Raw genomic sequence first — 19769 nt, forward strand, 5'->3', positions numbered from 1 at the left:
CATGAAGATTCCCCCCCCCCTTGTCAGTCTGCAGGAAAAATGCTTAGTACATTATGCCCTAATGTATGACGTAGACAACATGGAATAGAATCAACTGAAAACCTGTTAACATAACTGCCAGCAGGGGCTTCAGGGGAATTACAAATGTGACATGAGAGTAACATTTAATACATACAAGCCAAGTACAGCTGTTTGTTTTAAGAGATGTACATTCAAGGCTGATTACATTGATTTTACTGAAGCCCCTGGTAGGGATCATTTTATTTCAGCATCTTCAGTTGATATTTGTCAAATTTTATTAAGATTCAATCCTTCGAGTCCTTTCAACCCTACTGGTTTATTAAAGCCCCTTGTCTATGCTGGAAGATGGTTCTTCCCGTGCCCTGAAGCAGGCCTCGGTACAACATTAAAAAAAAAAAAAAAAAAAAAAAAAGATTCTTTTTTAAATGATCACCCTCGCCCCTTCTGGCTAAAGTGATTGAGAATACTGCACTCACTTGGCTGTTGTATTATTTTGAGAAAAAAACGGTTATTGATCCAAACAGATCTGGTTGAAAAAAAACAAAACATTACTACCAAGACTGTTCTTTGTATTTGATATTATGTGGCATGGATTCTAGTTTTACTAGAATTTTCCATGTTAGATACTCTTGGTTAGAGTTAATTGGTATTTCAGGAACCATTTTAAACTGGTTTAGATCATATCCAACAGGCTTCTATAGGCAGTTCATGTTCCAGTTGAAAACCAGTGTGTCACAAGATTCAGCTTTATCGCAGTCTTGTTTAAAAGTTTATTTAGCTGCATTGTGTAACTTACTTACTCACCGGTTTAGGTTTGAATTTTAAAATTTACACAGATATTTGGGGGGGTTTTTTATTCCTATCATGTTTAAAACAACTAGAAATTATTTTTTTTAGCTATAAAAAAGTGGTTATTTCACAAATTATCACTGAATATTACAAAAACAGACTGATCTTAAATAGATTTCCTATTCAAAGGGTCCACCCCCCTCCTCTGTGTTTGAGGGGCACACAATTTGTTCCCCCATGTCTGATCTAGGGCTATTGATTTATCTAACTTGTTAAAAAAACAAAACAAGGAATTTAGTCAAAGTTAACTATTATGAACTCAGAATGTTGCAACAACTGAAGACCCTTTTAGACTGTTTTACAAACTGTAATGCTTTGAAGGTAGCTTGTCAGATAGTACTTTAAGGACACTTCGGATTTTACCAGCAAAACTAATTCTGATCATATTACTCCAGTTCTGAGTTCTTTGCAATGCCAGCCCATCTGCTGGAATATCAAGTTTAAACACATTAATGCTGATTCACAAAATTCTGGGATTGAAATTTCATATCTACATCCCTACATGAGCCCTTAGATCAGTGAATAAGGATGTTTTAGAGGTTCCCCTCAGGATATTTAGCACATTTGATAGATACTAGGGAGCATGCTCTGTTGCAGGCCCCATGCTTGAACAGCTCTGGTTAATATCAGTTCCTTTTAAAAAGGTATTTAAAAGAAACAGAGCTTTTTATTCAAGTACAACTGAACAACTTCAGCTTTTGAGGTAATTTTTGTTGAGTACTTAATATGCTTCGTTTTGTTGTATGATTTCTTTTAGGAAGCTCTCCGAGTTCTGTAGAGTATTTAGAAAGCTTTTTATTTATGAATTTGAGAACTACTATTCTTAAAGCTCGGTCTGTATTATTGTTTACTATTTTAGTGGTCCTAATCAGTTTTAATCACATTTTTATGAACTTATGCAGGTATTACTGTAAGCTGCCTTGACTTTTGACATGTGCAATTGATAAAATTATGCTGAATAAACAAACATGCATACTACTGAAACTTTGCTTAGTGCATATCCCAAAGTCAATAACCTTCAACAGAATATTTTCGTGTCTTCTAAATGCGGTAAAACTTGGATACAACAAATTCATTTAGTGTCAGCCCATGAACTTGTGACCACACAACTGACTTCACAAACACCTGAACAGAACTTTTCAGAAAGCAGAGGACAGTCTGCCGCTCTGAAATATAGGCAGTGTCAGCACTCTGGTCAGTACGTCAAATATTAAATAAATCAATCTACCACAAAACTGAAGAATATTTTCTATCCTGGTGTAATGTTCCCTCTAAGTGAAGGAGAATCAATAGCATCTTTCACAAGTCATTTTTCATGGCTTTATGCTGTACAAAAAGCACTGTCAGCTGCCTACCTAACCTACATGCCTGCTAGCCCAAATGACTGAACAGATTACCAGGCTCTGCTGCTGGATCATCAGTTACAGGTGCAGAGGTTGCTTCCTCTTCCTCACACAAGCCATTCTGGTGGTTGTGGGCATTGTCAAAATAACCGCTCTGGAAAATACGGTCTACTATATCCTTCAAGGCTTTAACTGCAAAACAGAGGCAGATTAACCTTCAATGACTACTTAGTATAACTGCAACACAAGTTACTTTACAAAGAGCCAAATAAATTAAACCACTGCACAATTACCAATGCTCTAGAAGCAGAACATGTGAACTTCGTTACACTGCATCACTACAGAAGCTCTGAGTCATGCAATTTGCAAATGGCCCATCTTGGTGATATTCACCAGAACTATTACAACAGACTGATGATCTGTGTTTTCCAGCAAATATCAGAGATATGGCCATATAAGCAGACAAATGTTTTTTAGTCCAATAACTCATCATAGCTGAGAAACAATCTAAGCATTTTCCTTATTTTACACAGCAAATAGCTTATACTGTCTGATATTTAATATCAGGTTATTGCTCCAGTTTACTAGGGAAACTTCCAGTAAGCTTTCGTCTGTGTATGTATCATTCATATTCCATGCAAGAAACCAGGCAAGTGCAGGAAAAGGCATTCACAGTCCAGAGCGTAGAGTATGGAAGAGTGAGCTCTTCACAGAAGAAATATAATACATAGGCATAATTTGCTTGTTCAAAGCAATAATCACAAGTACATTTACGTAGTACCTTAAATTCGATCCAATAAAATAGTGGATTGAATTTAAGATACTATGTTTACTACACAAGATCATTAATGGTGAAATGCAGCAATTAGGCTACATGTCCCAGAGAGAAACCTTCGTTCTGCTGGTAACAATGCCATCCGTAAGAACAGCCCATCTATGAGACGTTCGTAACCGAGCAATTTCCTTAGCAGGCCCCAAAATCTGGAACACATTACCACTATCCCTTCCAATACAACCAGACCCCAAACTATTTAGGTAAAAGCTGAAAACCTGGCTTTTCACCAAAGCATTCGAGGAACAACTCCCAGACAGAATTTGAATTAACAGGTGTCCAGGCCTCCTGCCCCATAACATTTATAATTATTTTAGCACTGTTTTAAGTTTTGTGTTTTAAGCTAATACAATAATTCAGAGTATGTTCTACTAACTTGTAAACCGTTGTGATGGTCCAACTGAATGATGGTATATAAAAATCAATAAAATAAACAAACCAATAAAGGATGTCTGAATGTGCCAAACCAGACTTTTCTAGCTTAATGTGCTCAACATACAGTTCCTCCAAATATGCAGCTTGCCAGCACTTTCGAGAAAAAGACAAGTCACTGCTACCAGACACCATGAGAATACTGCTGAGGGAGCAAAATCTGGCAAAGGCCCGAGTAACTGCTAAATACGGCACAGAACAACTGTTCTACTTCCAGTAACTGCTAACTCGTAGCAGTCAGAGTCCTGACAAGAAGGGCTTGCAGATAACCCCCAACTCGGCAGGTTGTGCTACAACCCTGATGTCCAGGGAAAGCCCGACACCTGTCAAGATACCACCATTAGAAGTGAGATAGGAAACCCATACTTACAAGTAGTTCCACAGACTGGTTTGTCCTTTCCTTCCAGCAAATCCCATAGGTGTATGGATGCTTGGTTATACTGCTCATTCAACCTTGAACCAAGAATGTTAAGGGATAAGCCTTAAAAAAACGAGTGCCATCAAACCTGACTGTAACCTAAAGCTTTTGCTTTATCTTACACATTTAGTTTATTAAAAGAAACCCAAAGTAGCTGGGCAGTCAACAAGAGGTCCATATTCAGTAAACTGGCAAGCAGACAGGGCTAAAGTTAGCCAGATAATGTAAAACCTAACCAGCTATGCTTGACTATAACTGGCCAGGTTTGAAGTTATCCGGCTTTGGGTAGCTCTGTATCCTGCCACTGAGCCACATTATCTTTTTCATGATATCCGGTTAAAGGGCACTGTAAAACCTGAACAAAAAACCATCCTTCGGGGCCTGCAGCCTAATTCCCCAGCCTCAATGAATTTTAGCACCACTAACCCCCACAAAGTGACTTTTTTTTTTGGGGGGGGGGGGGGGGGAACCACCTTCCTTCCTCACCCCTCCCAACCCACCTGCACCCTTCCCCCCTCCCTTATAGACAACAGAAGCCTCTTCCAACAGCAAGGCCACTTCTTACCCACTTCTGATAAGACTAAGCTATCCACAGCACTAAAGGCTAACATTTCTGCTGTGCCCAACATGAGAGAATGCCTCTACTTCAAAAAACAGAAGTAGACTTCATACTCTCTCATGGGCACTTTCTTTTTTGAACATCTATGAAAGTAGTACAGTACTATCTGACATCTGAATATTTGCCAATAAATTATTTTCCTGGGCACAGAGGTAATGGTTACCAGTAACAGGTTGGTCGGTTTGGTTTTTTGTTTTATAGTCTTAACTTTAGAGACAAGAAAACAAATGGATACTTCCCTGCAGAAGGATGGCAAAGACTTCTCCAGATCCTTGCTGAGGGGGAGGGAGCCGGACCACCAGCTGTCACCTCCAGCACTTGTATTCAAGCAATTTGGGGGTCCCCAACCCCTGCTCGTTCGACTCCTACCATCAAGGGAGATGGTCCCACTAGGACCTGCCAACCCCCTGGGAGGGAAGATGCCAATCTAAAACAGTCAACTTTTTATTTATTTTTTTAAACTATCCTACTCTATACCCAGGTACAGAACGCAGGTTTTGCGCCACCTCCATCTGCTGGCGACAGAGAAACACTGAGGAGATGCAGGTGGCGCACTGGGTTAAGAGGCGGTACCTTTGGAACTTTCTCCGTCTCCATCTCCTGGAAGGGAGGCAAAACCCAGGAGAGTCTGGACTGATCTGGCTACGCACAGGGAAACCCACTTGTCTGGACTGATCCAGGGTATGAACAGGAATGACGTACAACAAACCAGTGCTGCAATATCACTGACTGGCATTTCTGTTACAAGTTACTGTTCAGCAGCAACTGACGATATTTCAGGCATTAAGATGTAAAGAGCTAGAATTTAAAAAAAAAATGCACTATTTCTGAAAAATAAGAGTGCCTACACGCCCACATCAGAACGTTTCAGGCAAGATAAGTCTAAAATGTTGAATAGCACTGTTTAATAAGAAAACTAGCATGTCTGTTGCTACCTCAGATTTGTGTTTCTTTCAGGTTCAACCAGTTTGTAAAAGTCATCAAACAGGGTCAGCTCCTCCTCTGTCAATATGGGCACACCATTTAATCCTTGCTTCAAATCACTGCGTACTTCTTCATCACCCAGTTTGTCCAATATAAACTGCAGCTCAAGAATGGTTTTTAAGCGTTTCTGTTCAGCTTCTTCTCTCATGAGCTGCTCCCGACGTGCTGCCTTCTTTATTGATTTTTGTATCTGCTCAAATACAAAAAGAAACCAAAACAGCACTGTTACCATGGCATTCATATATTCATTGAATATCTACCAGGTTTCTGTACCAAACAGTTGGACAATATAGAAGGGAGCTAGCTTCACAAATTCTATATGGAAGCAAAGGTATGTACACTGCTATGAGCCCACCATCAGATTACTGTACATACACATGCATCCCTGCCCCAGCACTGGATTTAAAGAGAAATTACACTGCACAGATCTTATATATTACGCTTTTTACCTTAGTAGAAGTTGTACCTGCCTGGCATAGAGTCACTAGGCCTCAGATCAGCATGCATCTCACAATGCACCCATCTCAGTGACAGAGTGCCATTGCCTCTGCAGTTACAGCTACAGAGATAAGTATTGTTGCTCCCTACACTGCCACTAAGCTCCCCTTAATGCCTCGCTGCCATTCCTCCAGCTACTGGTAATCCTACACCCTCCCTCACTTACTTGAGTTCAGTCCTCCCCACCAGCACCTCATGCTGCTGCTCCCTCCCAGCCTTCCTTGGTTACTACAGTTGAAGACTTGCTATCAGCTAAATCTTGTTGCCCACCTCATGCATACCATAGCCGGCACCTGCTTCTTCCTCCCTACACTGGTCCCCTTTTCCTACAAAAGGCTTCCTTAAGGGAGACAACACACAAGTGCATGAACTTCTCACTATACTGTGTCACTTTAGCTGAACAACCCTTGCAACAAAAAATAAAATGTGATGATTCACAGGAAAGGACTCCAAAAGTACTTTTACAGCCTAAGACAAAAAAATGCCAAATTCTAGGCAAGCCAACAAAAACCAACGTAACAGTCTTGAAAACAATTTGATAGAATTTCTACTTCCTCACAAAAGGAATTTCTGTACTACTGATGGATTATACCAAGAGAAAAAAAAAAAGAGCAGGAGCAGAGTCAAGTTATACTTACAACTAGATCCCTAGTCAACTTGGCCTTTGGTTTCTCAGAAGCTACTGCCACACCCATCAGGAGGACTATATACACTTAAACTGTCATTGTACAGATTTTAATTTTAACTGCACCTGAAACAGGTCACTTCATGCACCAATGTAATTCATCAGCACATACATTAACATTAGATAGAAAAGAACTGATCCTCGGATGAAAAATGCTCTTAACTTACATCTTGGCTCAAGGCCATGAAGCTCCTCTGAAGTTCTCGAGCAAATTCCATGTTATTCACCACTTCTTGGTATTTTGACACTGCATCCTATAGAGAAAACATATACACAAGTACAGCAACAGAAAGAAACGTCGTCTTTGAACAGTCTCTTCTTCACCAGAAAGGATGTTTTAATTTATTCTGAGCAGCAGAAAGCAGATGACCTGCACTCTACACAGCACAGTAGACGATAGCAGAAAAAGACCAACAGCTCATTGGCATACACTGCAAGAATATATCCCAGCTGCCAGCAGTGGAAGCTTGACCTTATTCCAAGCCAAATTGTGTTCTCGCCTGGGCAGAGGAACATCAAGATCCATACTTAATCCAACACCCAGCCCTGCCTCCCCCTCCATACCTTACACCACAGATATCAAAGCTAGCAAAACTAACATCCAGCTTCCTATGTCCCCTTGGCTTGCTGAACAGAACCCAACTACCACCAACCTGCCCGTAGTGACCTGGTTGGTTTCTCTGAAGTTGTAGCCTGCTGGTACCATTCCAGCTACCCAACAGGCTGCAGCTATGTTAGGTCATGCTTCCTTTACCTGTCCTTTGCTTTGGCCTTATCACCTCTCCCCTAGAGAGCGTAAAGCTGGTCTGTTTGCAATATCCGAATGAGATTCTACTCACTGACAAAGAATATGGCCCATCCAGACCACCCAATGCCCTCAATGCAAGCAAATCTCTCAGGCATATTCATGGCGCCTGGCTTGCAAAACACTGCCCTAGAATATTAATGTTTAGGTCTTGAAGTTACATCTCAGGGGGTCTTAGTACAATCCCTGCACTATTCTGGAAGCCTTTCTATGGACTGCCTTTGGCCTAGTTATATCCCTTCCTTGTAAGATAGTAAACATATAAACACCCACCATCAAGACCTCCTTCAGTAAGAGAGCTATATCTGCCTCGGGCCCCAACCAATGGAACCTGCTCCTTCCTGAACTGAGGCTGGAACAATGTCCAATCACCTTTAAGAGACTTAAGACTTTGTTGTTCAAACAAGCCTTCCCATAACTACTCACCTCAGCCTTGGTTCTTATCCGCATCATGAGTAGACTATCCAACTTTAGGCCTTCATAGTCCTCCCCTACTCAATTTCCCTGATTTTCACACAAGTTATACAGATCCAATTCTCTATACTTGCTTCACCCATTTTATGTTTTTCCAGATTTTGTTTTTCCAGATTAATTCTACCCTGTTCATTGTTTTATCCAGGTTATTTCTACCCTGTTCATTGTAAAACAAGACTGTGTCTCTTATTTTTCGCACAAGTTATACAGACCCAATTCTCTATACTTGCTTCACCCATTTTATGTTTTTCCAGATTTTGTTTTTCCAGATTATTTCTACCCTGTTTCATTGTAAAAACAAGTCTGTCTCTCTGTTATTTTTGCTGGTTGTAATGTAAACCGAAGTGATAATTAGTCCTGTTAATTGAACCTCGGTATATAAAAATTTATAAATAAAATAAATAAAATGACAGCAGAAAAAGACCCAAGTGGTCCATCTAGTCTACCCAGCAAGCTTTACTTATTCTTTTAATTGTTTTTGTTAATTCAATAACTGCTGCTCCATGCAGGTACCCCATGACTGCTGCTTCAAGGCAAAGTTTCAGCAATGGCCTATACAGAGGCATTATCACTTTCCTTTTTCTTCTCCTGGCTCTGCCTTTCCCTATGCACCCTAGCATCTCTGGCTCCGACCACCTTATGTTGTTTCACTACCTTAAAATAAGAATCATCCTGCTTGGTGCATGAGTATCTCATCCATACTGTGTACCGAGTACCTTATACAACATTACATGCTTGAACATTTACACTCAAAAAAGCAGTGCAAGAAAATTTTAAAATTAAGACTAACTAGATAGCAACTGCCAAATAAACTTGGAAATTACCTACTTTGTGATTTCAGTAAGGTCTTTGACACTGTTTCGCATAGGACCTATAAATTAAGTTGCTATGGGCCCTAAAATGACTGGTAGAAACTGTTTAGATGGGAGGCAACAAAGAGTGACTTCCATTTACCACTACCCTGAGGAGAGAGGCATTACTAGCAATGTGCCACAGGGATTGGTTCTTGGAAGGGATCTAGCAAAACTGAAGGAATAGTCTAGGGTCTAGCAGCTAAAATGTAATGCTAAAAAAATGCAGAGTCACGCCAAATCCCAAGGGAAAACTACAGTATTGGAGGTGAAATTCTTCTAAGCAGAGCAGCCAGATCTGGATGTAATTGTATCTGATGATTTTACGGTGGCCAAACAGATGGATAAGGTGAAGGTAAAAGCCAGAAAGATGCTTGGCTGCATAGGGAGAGGAATGGTCAGCAGAAAAGAGGCGGCGGTATTGCCCCTGTGTATAAGTCCCTGGTGAGACCTCATTTGGAATATTATGCATAATTCTGTACAACCCTACACTGCATACTCTGAAGAGAAGCGTTTTTAACTCCTTTCTAGCTACTTTTGGATTTCCCATTCAAATGGCCTAGCGACTGCGGAACATTCACTAGCCCAAGGGGTTCTTTCTCCAAGGCCTACCCCTTGGTGCTATTTATTGGCTGACAGGAGCCACTACTATAACAGCAGTCATCCTCGCCACCTCCTGGGCCTGACAGACTGGGGTGCTAAATGTAGATCCCCCACACTGCAACATGACTAGCATAGCACGGTTTAAAAGAGGTTAGGACAAGTTATTCGAGGAAAAGTGCATAACATTATTAGCCAGATAGAAATCTCTTTCTTTAGTCTATCCCTGGGACCTACCAGGTACTTGCAACCTGGAGAGGCAGGATGCTAAGCACGATGGATCTTGGTCTGACCCAGCACAACATTTTTTACATTCACTGTTTTGTTCTGACCTATGTGATCAGCTCCAGGAGACCCTTCAATTTTATCTTTTTTTTTTAATAATAAACTGCAATTTGCTTCTAGATACAATTAAAAAATAGAAACATCAGTATCAATGTTTTATGACACTTTCTTCAACTGAGGACTCAAAATCAGAAGTATGATATCAAATATTAAAGGCAACTTCCTTAACAAGAGGATTAGAGAATAAAGGTAATTACCAGCTGATCCTGATTCAAGCGCTCGCCTTTGTTCATTCTATCCTGATAATCATCAAGCTTGCCCTGGTGAAAATAAAATCATGCATGGAAAGTCAGAAACCTTTTACAATACAAACAACACACATTTACACAACTGCAATGCATACATTAATATCACAATTATTCAATCCTCTCATCTATAGTGTAGGTGTGACAGGCACATTAATCCTTGAGAATAGTGGTTTTGAGATAAGTTGCAATACAGTCGATTCAAGCAATGTAAGAATAATCAAAACCTGTTGCAGTAAATGAATTTAGGACCACAACTGGGGTCATTCTAAGCAGGGCGTGGGGCAAAGGATATAAAAGAGAGGAAAAACAATCTCTAGGTAGTTACAAATGAAGGCCCCTGGTGCTAGGAGATGTCCCAACACTGCTTCCAACTGAGCTGGAAATACAAAAGGAGGAAAGCATCAGCTTAACAGTGAAAACAATACTAAAGTCATCCCATGAGGAAGGTATTTTGTGCGTTTTCATAATTTAGTAACCTACGATTATTAAACAAAATCCAAACATATTTACTTGTCTTTTATAGTCTGTACCTCAGAATGCACCACAATGACTGCTAGATCTCATATTCAGTATAATGGCAAAGTGATCAGCCCTTAAAAACTAGCATGCTCCTCCAAACTGCACACCCTTCTTGGTTCAGTCCTCAGCTAGAGTGGGGAAGATTCGTTTGTATTTAAGATATAAAGAGGCTTCTGTTCCTAGCATATTGCTATTAATTTAAAGCTTCTTTTTTTTTTTTTTTTTTTTTATATAATCGACGTTAGTTTCCACATCACATCGGTTTACAAGGAACATACAGATAAAATGTTGTAATTTCTTTTCTTATACTTTCACATCTCAAACTTAAGTAAAAGTTTGAATTTCAGGGGGGAAAAGCTGAAGGGAGGGTCTGGAAATATCAAGGATTAAGAGGGTAAGGGGCTTAGGGTGCGGAAGGTGAGAACAAGAAGTTAAATGCATTTTTATATAAATGGTGTGAAAACAAAGGTGGAACATGAAAAACTTTGTACATTTGTGCTAGAAGCTCATATGTGGGACTTTGCATTACAAAGTGCTCCAATCTGTTAATTCAGGCAAGATTAAGACTGACAAGACAAGCACATACATTTAAAAAAAAAAAAAAAAAATGTAATCTATATATGCATTGAATGTTCCATTATGTTTTACTTGCTTTTGTATAATACAGTTTCCATACCATTTTTCTTACAGAACTGAAGTCCTTTCCAGAGGGATCAATGTTATGAAGTCTATCGTTATTGACCCGGGAGGGCAAGTAACCTAACCTAACACAGACCTGCTGTGCTCCAAACGAGAGGCTGCTATAACCCACGGCAGACACAAAAGCTGGAAGTGGAGAGAGCAGAGCAAAATGATTGGTGGGAATTTTGTTGGGTCAACATCCAAAGGTTTTCACCAACTGCTATGGAAGGAGAGGCAGTAGGCTAATGTAGAAAAGTTAGTGCTTTACTCTTTGAGGTTAAGGTATAGTTTGCATTTTTTTTTTTTTTACAAGATTGATTTGCTCTAATTTCATCTACTTTCTTAAGAGGAGTTAAACCCTTTCATCAGTTTCCTTGTGTCGGTGGTGCCTACAACCAGGTTGTAACACAAGTTGTGCACTTTTGTTGTCCACAGTTTTTCTCTTCATATCTGTGGGATAACGATTTTGGGAGCAGTTTCTGGCTCAATGTATTGTGCCAAGATGAAGGTATGCATTCAAGTTGCTCTGCCCTCTGCACTGCAGCTGAAAGCTACTGTAACCAAAGCAATTCTTTCCAGGAGTCTTCTGCAGTCTCTTGGCATGAAGAGATGTCTGCCAGTATGCTGTATGAAACCATGTTAAATATACAAATAGTATTTTTATATAAAACATGCATCTTTTAGCCACTTCCAAGCTTTACTTCATGAATTTAAGCCAGCAAGTTCTTAAGAATGATCCACTTTTACTGCAGCAAAGAAAGCGTACTGGTGCTCACAAATGAACATGAAATGATCTTTTTATAAATTGATGGAAATGGTTTAGAGAGGATTAAAGCAATATGATGGAACACTATGCTCCCCCCTTACTCTACCTAGGACCTAACATGCCACAATTTTTTTTCTGTAAAACATGTGGAACATGAAGGATGGAGAAAAAATTAAGTTCATTAGGCTTCAATGTATGCCAATAACTAGGGGAAGTTTTCCTTGTGCTTCTGAAATTTCAGTCAATTCAATGAGTATCATCGAAAATGAACAGATACAGAGTCTTGAATTTCATGATTGTTCCAGTTACTAGAAAGGTTTGTTTATAAGAACAACATTACAGGAAAGAGTTTAACTGTACAACTGTCCCATTTTTTTCACTGTATAATAAAACATTACCTGCTGCCTAACAGCTGTCTATATAATGCAACATACAAAATCATATAAGATCCTGCTCTTTCTAAGACCTTTTCAGATACTGCACAATCTAACTTGTCCCATAGCCCTCTCAAACTTGTAGGACATCCTCTGGGCCCTTCTGAGGAGACGATGCAATAAGGGGCGCTAAACCTATCATGGGGTTTTACTTGCATTTTTCGGTGCCAAGGTAGCCCTGGTATGTAAAAAAGGCTTTTGAACCAAAAAACCCACAGCAGGCTTAGCACATGGGGCATGCGAACTGCAGAGTAACAGCCTAATTAGCCATTACCTCTGCAATGCAAGCAGGCGCACTAAAGCAAAAAAGACCGCCAAGCACGTCTCCTACTACCCTGAGAAATTTAACTCCTGCTCAGAGGCGGGTGTTAAACTTCACCCCCCAGGTCTGGCCCAGTGGGCCAAGCGTTCAGGTTGGACCCAGGAGTCCTCCACTTGAAATGGTGCACTCTGAGGTCCCCCTCTTAAAACCCCCTCTCGGCCAGGAACCCCTGCCGGAGACCATGCTCCACCAAGGCTGGTCCTGATTGGTCCTTTTCACCGACGCTCGTCAGTGAAAGGACCAATGGGCAGTAAGTGAAAGAGTGAATACATTATTTGTATTTAATTACTCCATTCACCGTCATGTGTCAGTGAAAGGACCAATCCCCTTTCAGAAGGCTCTCTTGAAAGGGAATGGGTCCTTTCCACTGATCAAGTGGGGAACAACCCAGCCAGAGGAGGGCCTCCAGCAGGGGCTCCTGGCCTGGAGGGGGCATTTGGGGTCTGACAAGTCCTGTTTTAAGACAGGGCCCTCAGAGTGCACCATTTCAGGGAAAGAACCTCTGGGTCCAACCCAGACCGCTTGGCCCAATGGGGCAGACCTTGGGGGGGGGGGGTAGGAGTTTACTTTGGTTAGGTCAGTCATTGGTGCTGGTCTGGGCCCACTACTTTGGAGCACTCGGGACACAAATGTTTTACTTGCACGTCCTTTTTTAGGTGGCAGCTTTATTTAAATATAGCATTGGGTGCCCAGGAGAGGTGGATGTGCGCACCTTAGGAACACGAGCGCCCGTTTTAATGCGTATCAGCCTCTGAATGTTTTAAGGCTGCACACAGCAAGGTCTAGTCACACCACACAAACACAAACTGGTGTGTAAGTCCTGGCTACTAGGGGAAATATCTGGTACCTTACATAAAACCTTGTTATATGTAACTGCTTGTTATACCTTGTTATATGTAACTGTTATATACCTTGTATATGTAACTGCTTTTCTGCACTATTGTTTAAATGGTAAAGTTTATTATAATTACACCCCTGTTTCTTGTGAACCAGCATGATGGGACCACCGTCTTGAATGTTGGTATATAAAAAAGTTAAATAAATAAATAAATAAATAAAACATTTTGAAAAACGACAAGACTACCGCACTTCATGTGTACCTTTGAACTACCTGCCATTCCATAGATGTTAAACCAGTGGAGCATCAAAGCAACTACAATATTTGTCCTACAATTTCTAACAGGCATGCCAATAATGAAGCAAGTCTCCAGATAAATCGGTCATATCAACCGTACAAAAAACTGATAATCCATTTCCACAGATGGAGGAAACAGGGTGGCATATCAACACTATTGTATTTAGCCTTGACAAGCCAAACATATTCAGTGCCAGCACTTTAGGAAATGCATTTGCTATCATGCAGCATTATTTTCATACACAAAGAAAATTTGCAAAATGAAAAGTGCAATACTTACTAAGAATTTCCTAACTACTCACTAACAAAACACGTGCACCAGAACCAAGAAAACCATAAGTTGTAAGATTCTGACAAATATGAATGGCTACATCTCTAGTTATGCTGTAAATATTTAGAAGTGTGCAATTTTTATAATTCCTTATAATCTATATTTTTGGATATGAAAGATTTGTCTAGAAATAAAATGAAACATTGTATAGCTTTAATAATCATGAAAGCAACCTGCTATATAAAATCCCAAGAAAGGTCTTAATTCACAATTTACGGTTTAGCTTGAATTACCATGGAAACAGTGAACAAAAACTAGAGCATCCTGGTATTCTGAATATTGTTTGTTTAGTCCATACAATAGGCAAAGAGGAAGGAATCTCTGGTAAAAAGCAGCTCGTGAGGTAAGAAACTGCTTCGAGTCACCAGAGGGTATGTCCTCCTGCTTATGAGAATGAATACTCTGCCTCCACAAGCCACTATAAGTCCGTGTGGAAAGTATCGATGCTTTCCTCAGCCCAGCTCCCTGCAGGCAGGTGCTCACTAAACAGCTTGCACTGTACCCTTTATTCCACAGAACAGTCAGTTTTGGTTCCAATGCTGTCAAAGTACTGAAAAGATTTACAAATTTAAATGCTTAAGACAGCTTTTTCTTGTTTTAAGGCCCAATATAACAATAGTCAAAAGGCCTGATGTAATCGTGCAATACTAGTATTTTTTTTTTTTTTGGATACTGGGTTTGAAGTCTATCACTCTTAATTAAGTCTTTTCTGTTTGTCAAATGCTGTGTTGTGTACTCCTAGAATTCCCTTTAAGAAATGCTCACCTGTTTCACCGACTTAGTGATAGGCCCTGATTTTCACCCATAGAACACGGTTTTATGCACATAAACGGGCTTTTGAAAATGGCCCTGGGGCACCTATGCATGAAAAAGCACTTTTAAGTGCAGTAGAAGAGGCATCAGATACCATTTCCGTACACATTAAATCTCCTCAGCCACATGTAAATGTATCTGTGTAAGAAATCACACAAACTGGCTGTTTTTCACAGCAAACTAATGCTCATAATTCCACTTTGAAAATTCAGGCTATGCAGATGACTGAAAATAGCCATCTTAAAATGTTACTGTCAGTCATCTCTCTCAACCTCCCTACTCCCCATTTTCATTTACTGAAGTGTAATGGCAGGAAAGGGTGGGCAAACTACAGACCATGGCAGTAGCGCCATGACTTTTGAAATCCCACAGCAGGAAGCGATATCCACAGGCCAGCCAATGTGAGGTTACCACTGCAGGCAAGATAAGGCTATATGTCTCTTGTCACCCTGCAAGGAGGCCTCCCATGCCAAACTAGAATGGGGCACAGGTGTAGTCCTCATGCCAAAATGTTTGCCTACCCTAGCTGAACCTGTACTATTTAAACCCAGTATAACTACACTATTTCTTCAATGACCAAAAAGGTTAGGATAAGTTCCTAAAGGATAAATCCATAACTGCTATTACTGTAATTAACCAATAGTAACTTGTGATCTAATGTCTGGGTCCTTGTGACTTGGATTGGCCACTGTTGGAAACAGAAATCCGGGCTTGATGGACCTTTGGTCTAACCCAGCATGGCATATCTTATGTTCTTATGACCTGAAGAAGGGAGTCTAGCTCTCGCAAGCTAGTCACTGCTGTAATTAAAATAGCCCAATCAAAAAGGTCTCACCAATTTGCTTACTGGCCCTTATTTCCACATATACAAGTGGACTAACACAGCATCCATAATTCTTAGCTAAAGGAGAAAGTCCACTCTCTGTCTTCATTGTGACCATTTTCTGTTGTCTGTAGAGTGTATGCTGTATAATCTGAGGTATTATATAAAAAGGTCACCAAATATATTTTGGATTGAAAAGTTTTACAGTACTCTGACACAAAACATTTACAGACCGTGATGAATGAAAATGGCTTGGCAGTTCAAAGGATATTAAGCATATAATCTACACACATTGTATATGGTCATTACTGAACTCTTCCCTAAAGACTGTCCATAACAAGAGGGAACTCAATGGATTTGAGCGCTAAAGAGATAAACAGCAAGTTATGTGCCATTGAAAACCTGACCACCGCCTTTGCAATGAACACTTTGAATAAAGAAGGCTCTTCTAAAACTTTGAAGAGCAATGTCATTTTAAACACATTCAAATATCTCAATAGGACCAAATCAACATATCTGCCATTAATATGTCACACAGCTGATGACCAAAGCACTCCGTACTCTCATAAAAGGCAAAAAAAATATTAATGAACTAAAAAGTTATAAATGGTGAAAGGCTTTGGATCAGGAGCTGAGCAGTTGTGACTGTACGAGTCTGTTGGGCATGCAAGAACACAAGAGACCAGCATTTTTCAGTATTTATTAAAGTGAGTTTTTACCCTTGAAAGAGACTATTTTGAGTGTGAAAACTCAAATAAGATCACAGGTTTTATTTTACTTTATATAATTAATTTCTGGGAGTCCCCCCCCCCAGGGGCATGATTTAACTTCTAGTCTCAGGCACACCTTTGCCAAAAGACTACCAATTACCCCATGCTTTTCAAAACCTGCTATACTTATGAAATGCATTATTTACTTTTTTTGCCTTTTGTAGGAGTACCCAGTTTTCTTTATACTGTGTGTTTAGTAACAGGACACTGAATGGCCACTGGCTTTAGTTGTTTTTATTGGTCAGTAAGCTCGGCTGTGGCTCTTGTTTCTGTGCCTAGCAGCAGAAGTGGTAGCAACCAAAACAGTGACAGTACAAACAAGCTTAGGACAAATAGTGAGTAGGTGGTGGCAAGACCAAAAGAGGTAGATGACCACTTATCTAATAGTGTCTGTGCTGACAGTGGGAAGGGATGACAGGGTGGTCCACGAGGTGCTTTATCAGCCAACAACTACATTTGTACAACACCCAGAACAGCCATGATATTAACAGTTTATTTTATTTTTTCCTTCAAAATGTGTACTATTGTTCCATTTTCAACATTCAGACATGATTTCTACATTAGCTAGCCTGACATGCTTTAAATAAGGAAGCTTTAAAAAAAATGCTAGATGTAAAAGCAATCTGCAAGACTGTTTTGGTTGCTTCCAGGATTGAAGCTTTGAAAAGGCCACATTTTACATGCAATTAAAGAATTAAAAATGACCATGCTTTCCCTACAACAACTGCATATAGCCCAGTAACTTATGCTCTGGAATTAAGGCATAATCATGTCTGCTATGAAAATACCCATAACAAAATAAAAAAAAAAAAAAATAGAATGAGGTACTGGAAAAGTAGGTTCTATTCTCAATTACAATTAAACAATGAATTCATTCATTTTATTGGTTAGCCCAGATTATACAAAATTGGTCTGGCCCTATTACAGAAGAGCAGTTAGGGCCTGAGCAGTGCCTCTCCACTACTTAGTAAGGCCATCTCTAATTTGACAGTCAAGAGTCTTAGAAAAAAAACCGTAATTTATATTCAAGATTACAACCAAGTTATGCTGAACTTGTCATCACCCCAAGGAGAAATCTCTCCTCCCCCCCCCAGGAAACCCAGACTCGAGATCAGCAAAGGAAGGCACATTTCACATGGGTATAAGAAAGCTCCTGCCCCTAAATACTTGCCCCCATCACCAAGTTGTGCACTTGGGGAAGAGGGGGCACTCGGCTATAGCCGATTTTCACCCCCTTCCCACAACAAAGAAGCCGAGCTCCAAGGATCAGCAAGCGGCCCCCCCCCCGGCCAGCAGCCACCGAGGTGGGAATACTCCGAAAACCCCAAGCAGAGCAGCGGGCAACGTCCTGAGAAAGGAACAAAGAGTGGGCCGGAAGGAGTGGCTCTCTCCCCAGCCAGGGGCCAGCCATCGCCACCCCGCTCCGTCCCCGGAAGGGAATCGCGCTTCGCCGGAGCCTCTCTGCCCGATCCCCCGACACGGAAGCGCCTCGGGGGTTGCGTGAGGTCCGCTGGGGGTTCTGGAAGTTTCCTCGGGAGCCGGCGGCTACCGACCCACAAGATGAAGGGGGGGGGGGAGTTATAAATAGACGTAGGGGGGGGGGCCCGGGGCAGCCCCTTCCCTTCCTCCCTGCCCCAGCGTAGCGCCAACACCTTTTTCTTCTCCAGGTTGCGGAGCTTCTTGTCGATGACTCCCAGGATCTGCTTCATGGCCTCGGTCTGCGCGGAGCCCGTGCTGCAGGCCTGGGCGGCCGAGGCCTCGCTGCTTCCCGAGCCCGGCACCGCTTTGCTGCTGCTGGTGGCTGAGGGCATCTGTGCGAGGAGAGAGAGGAGAAGAGCGGGTGAGGAGGAGGAGGCCCGGCGAGAGCGCGCGCGGGCCCCGGCAGCCCGTCCGCCCGTGACGTCACGCCCGCCGTGGCCCGCACCACGACCGCCCCCGCCGGGGAACGGACGAGGCTCCCGGCTCCCTCCCCCCGCCGCCCAGGGCCCAACGTTCCAAACCGCCGTCACTCGCGTTCGGCCCCCACGGCGGCGAACAGACAACGTCCGCGGAGGCCGGCGGCGAAGGGGAGGCTCCCGCCGGCGGCGCCGCTGCCCCTCCGTACCTTGGGCTGGACGTGGACTGTGAATCCAGGGGGAGAATTCACTTTTGCCTGGATCAGTTTAAGGAATTGGACGAGACGCAGCTGCTCCGCCCCGCCGCCGCCGCACCGAGCTAATGAGAGCGAGGGACAGGAACTGGAGGGATTTACTCAGGGAAGGGGCCTCTCGCCCGGGTCACCCCGAGCTGCCGCCTGAAACGAAAGGGGAGGCGCTGGGCGGCGGCCCCGCGACTCTGCGGTCCATCCGCTCCCTGCCGCCCGGACTTTAACGCCGGGCAAGTGCGGCGGCGCCAAAGGCCGTGGGGGGGCTCGACAGCGGCGAGTCCGATCCTCGGAAGCGGCGAGGTCCTTCAGGCGCTGACTGTGGACAACTGAAACGGACAATGGAGGCGACTGAACGCGTTTGCAGACAACGGCTTTTGCCACACTCTGAGGACCCCTCCCTGGCGCCCGAGGAAATGCCTGCTGGAAACAATTGCCCGAAAAGGCACCTGCGCCTGCTTGTGAGAGAGTTGGGAGCTGCGTTGCGGAAGCGGCCGACATGCCCAGGAGGGACAATCCGGAGTTTCTGCCTGCAATCCCTTCTCCTGGACTGATGTACAAACATGTGAGCTTTTCAGACCGTACAATAGACTCTCTCTCTCTCGGGCGTTTCTGGATCCTTTTTGAAATGACAATACAATATTAACGTTCAGCGGTCTCCCTATATGTAATGTCATACGGTAGTACGTGGTGAGCACTGGACTCTGTGGTTTCCTGGACTGTCAGAGTAGCAACTAAGACTGGACCATAGGGATGGATACGGGGGGGCCTGGCAGGATGGAAAGCAATATGACACCCCTCCCCCAACCTGAGTGGGAGTCATTCTCCTCCCCCCCCCCTAACCTGAGTGGGAGTCATTCCCCCCCCCCCCCCTAACCTGAGTGGGAGTCATTCTCCCCCCCCCCCTAACCTGAGTGGGAGTCATTCCCCCCCCCCCCTAACCTGAGTGGGAGTCATTCCCCCCCCCAACCTGAGTGGGAGTCATTCTCCCCCCCCCCCTAACCTGAGTGGGAGTCATTCCCCCCCCC

General features: G+C 42.5%; 2 protein-coding genes and 1 long non-coding RNA gene across 6 annotated transcripts in view; 1 reads left to right on the forward strand and 2 right to left on the reverse strand.

The window, feature by feature from the left end:
• CAPRIN1 (cell cycle associated protein 1) overlaps positions 1 to 19070 on the reverse strand; it is a 69969-nt gene extending 50899 nt beyond the window's left edge. For 3 of the 4 annotated variants that reach the window (XM_029582458.1, XM_029582457.1, XM_029582455.1), the window contains exons 1-7: positions 18703 to 19070; positions 18251 to 18409; positions 9954 to 10016; positions 6849 to 6935; positions 5450 to 5691; positions 3848 to 3930; positions 2268 to 2405 (exon numbers count right to left, since the gene is read on the reverse strand). In XM_029582458.1, coding sequence (XP_029438318.1) covers positions 2268 to 2405; positions 3848 to 3930; positions 5450 to 5691; positions 6849 to 6935; positions 9954 to 10016; positions 18251 to 18409 — 772 coding nt within the window. In that variant the 5' untranslated portion in view covers positions 18703 to 19070. The remainder of the gene's footprint in view (positions 1 to 2267; positions 2406 to 3847; positions 3931 to 5449; positions 5692 to 6848; positions 6936 to 9953; positions 10017 to 18250; positions 18410 to 18702) is intronic. The other variant, XM_029582456.1, reaches the window with a different exon arrangement.
• On the reverse strand, positions 10711 to 14839 carry LOC115079204. The gene is made up of 2 exons (XR_003853223.1): positions 13788 to 14839; positions 10711 to 13585 (listed from the first exon to the last, which is right to left on the reverse strand). It is a non-coding gene; the product is annotated as an uncharacterized LOC115079204 (long non-coding RNA).
• A 103-nt stretch (positions 19071 to 19173) lies between the features above and the next one.
• Positions 19174 to 19769, forward strand: part of LMO2 (LIM domain only 2) — a 38767-nt gene continuing 38171 nt past the window's right edge. Inside the window, exon 1 of the mRNA XM_029582461.1 lies at positions 19174 to 19306. Coding sequence (XP_029438321.1) covers positions 19305 to 19306 — 2 coding nt within the window. The 5' untranslated portion in view covers positions 19174 to 19304. The remainder of the gene's footprint in view (positions 19307 to 19769) is intronic.

This window comes from Rhinatrema bivittatum, chromosome 17 (assembly GCF_901001135.1).
Source record: "Rhinatrema bivittatum chromosome 17, aRhiBiv1.1, whole genome shotgun sequence".
Taxonomy (NCBI): domain Eukaryota; kingdom Metazoa; phylum Chordata; class Amphibia; order Gymnophiona; family Rhinatrematidae; genus Rhinatrema; species Rhinatrema bivittatum.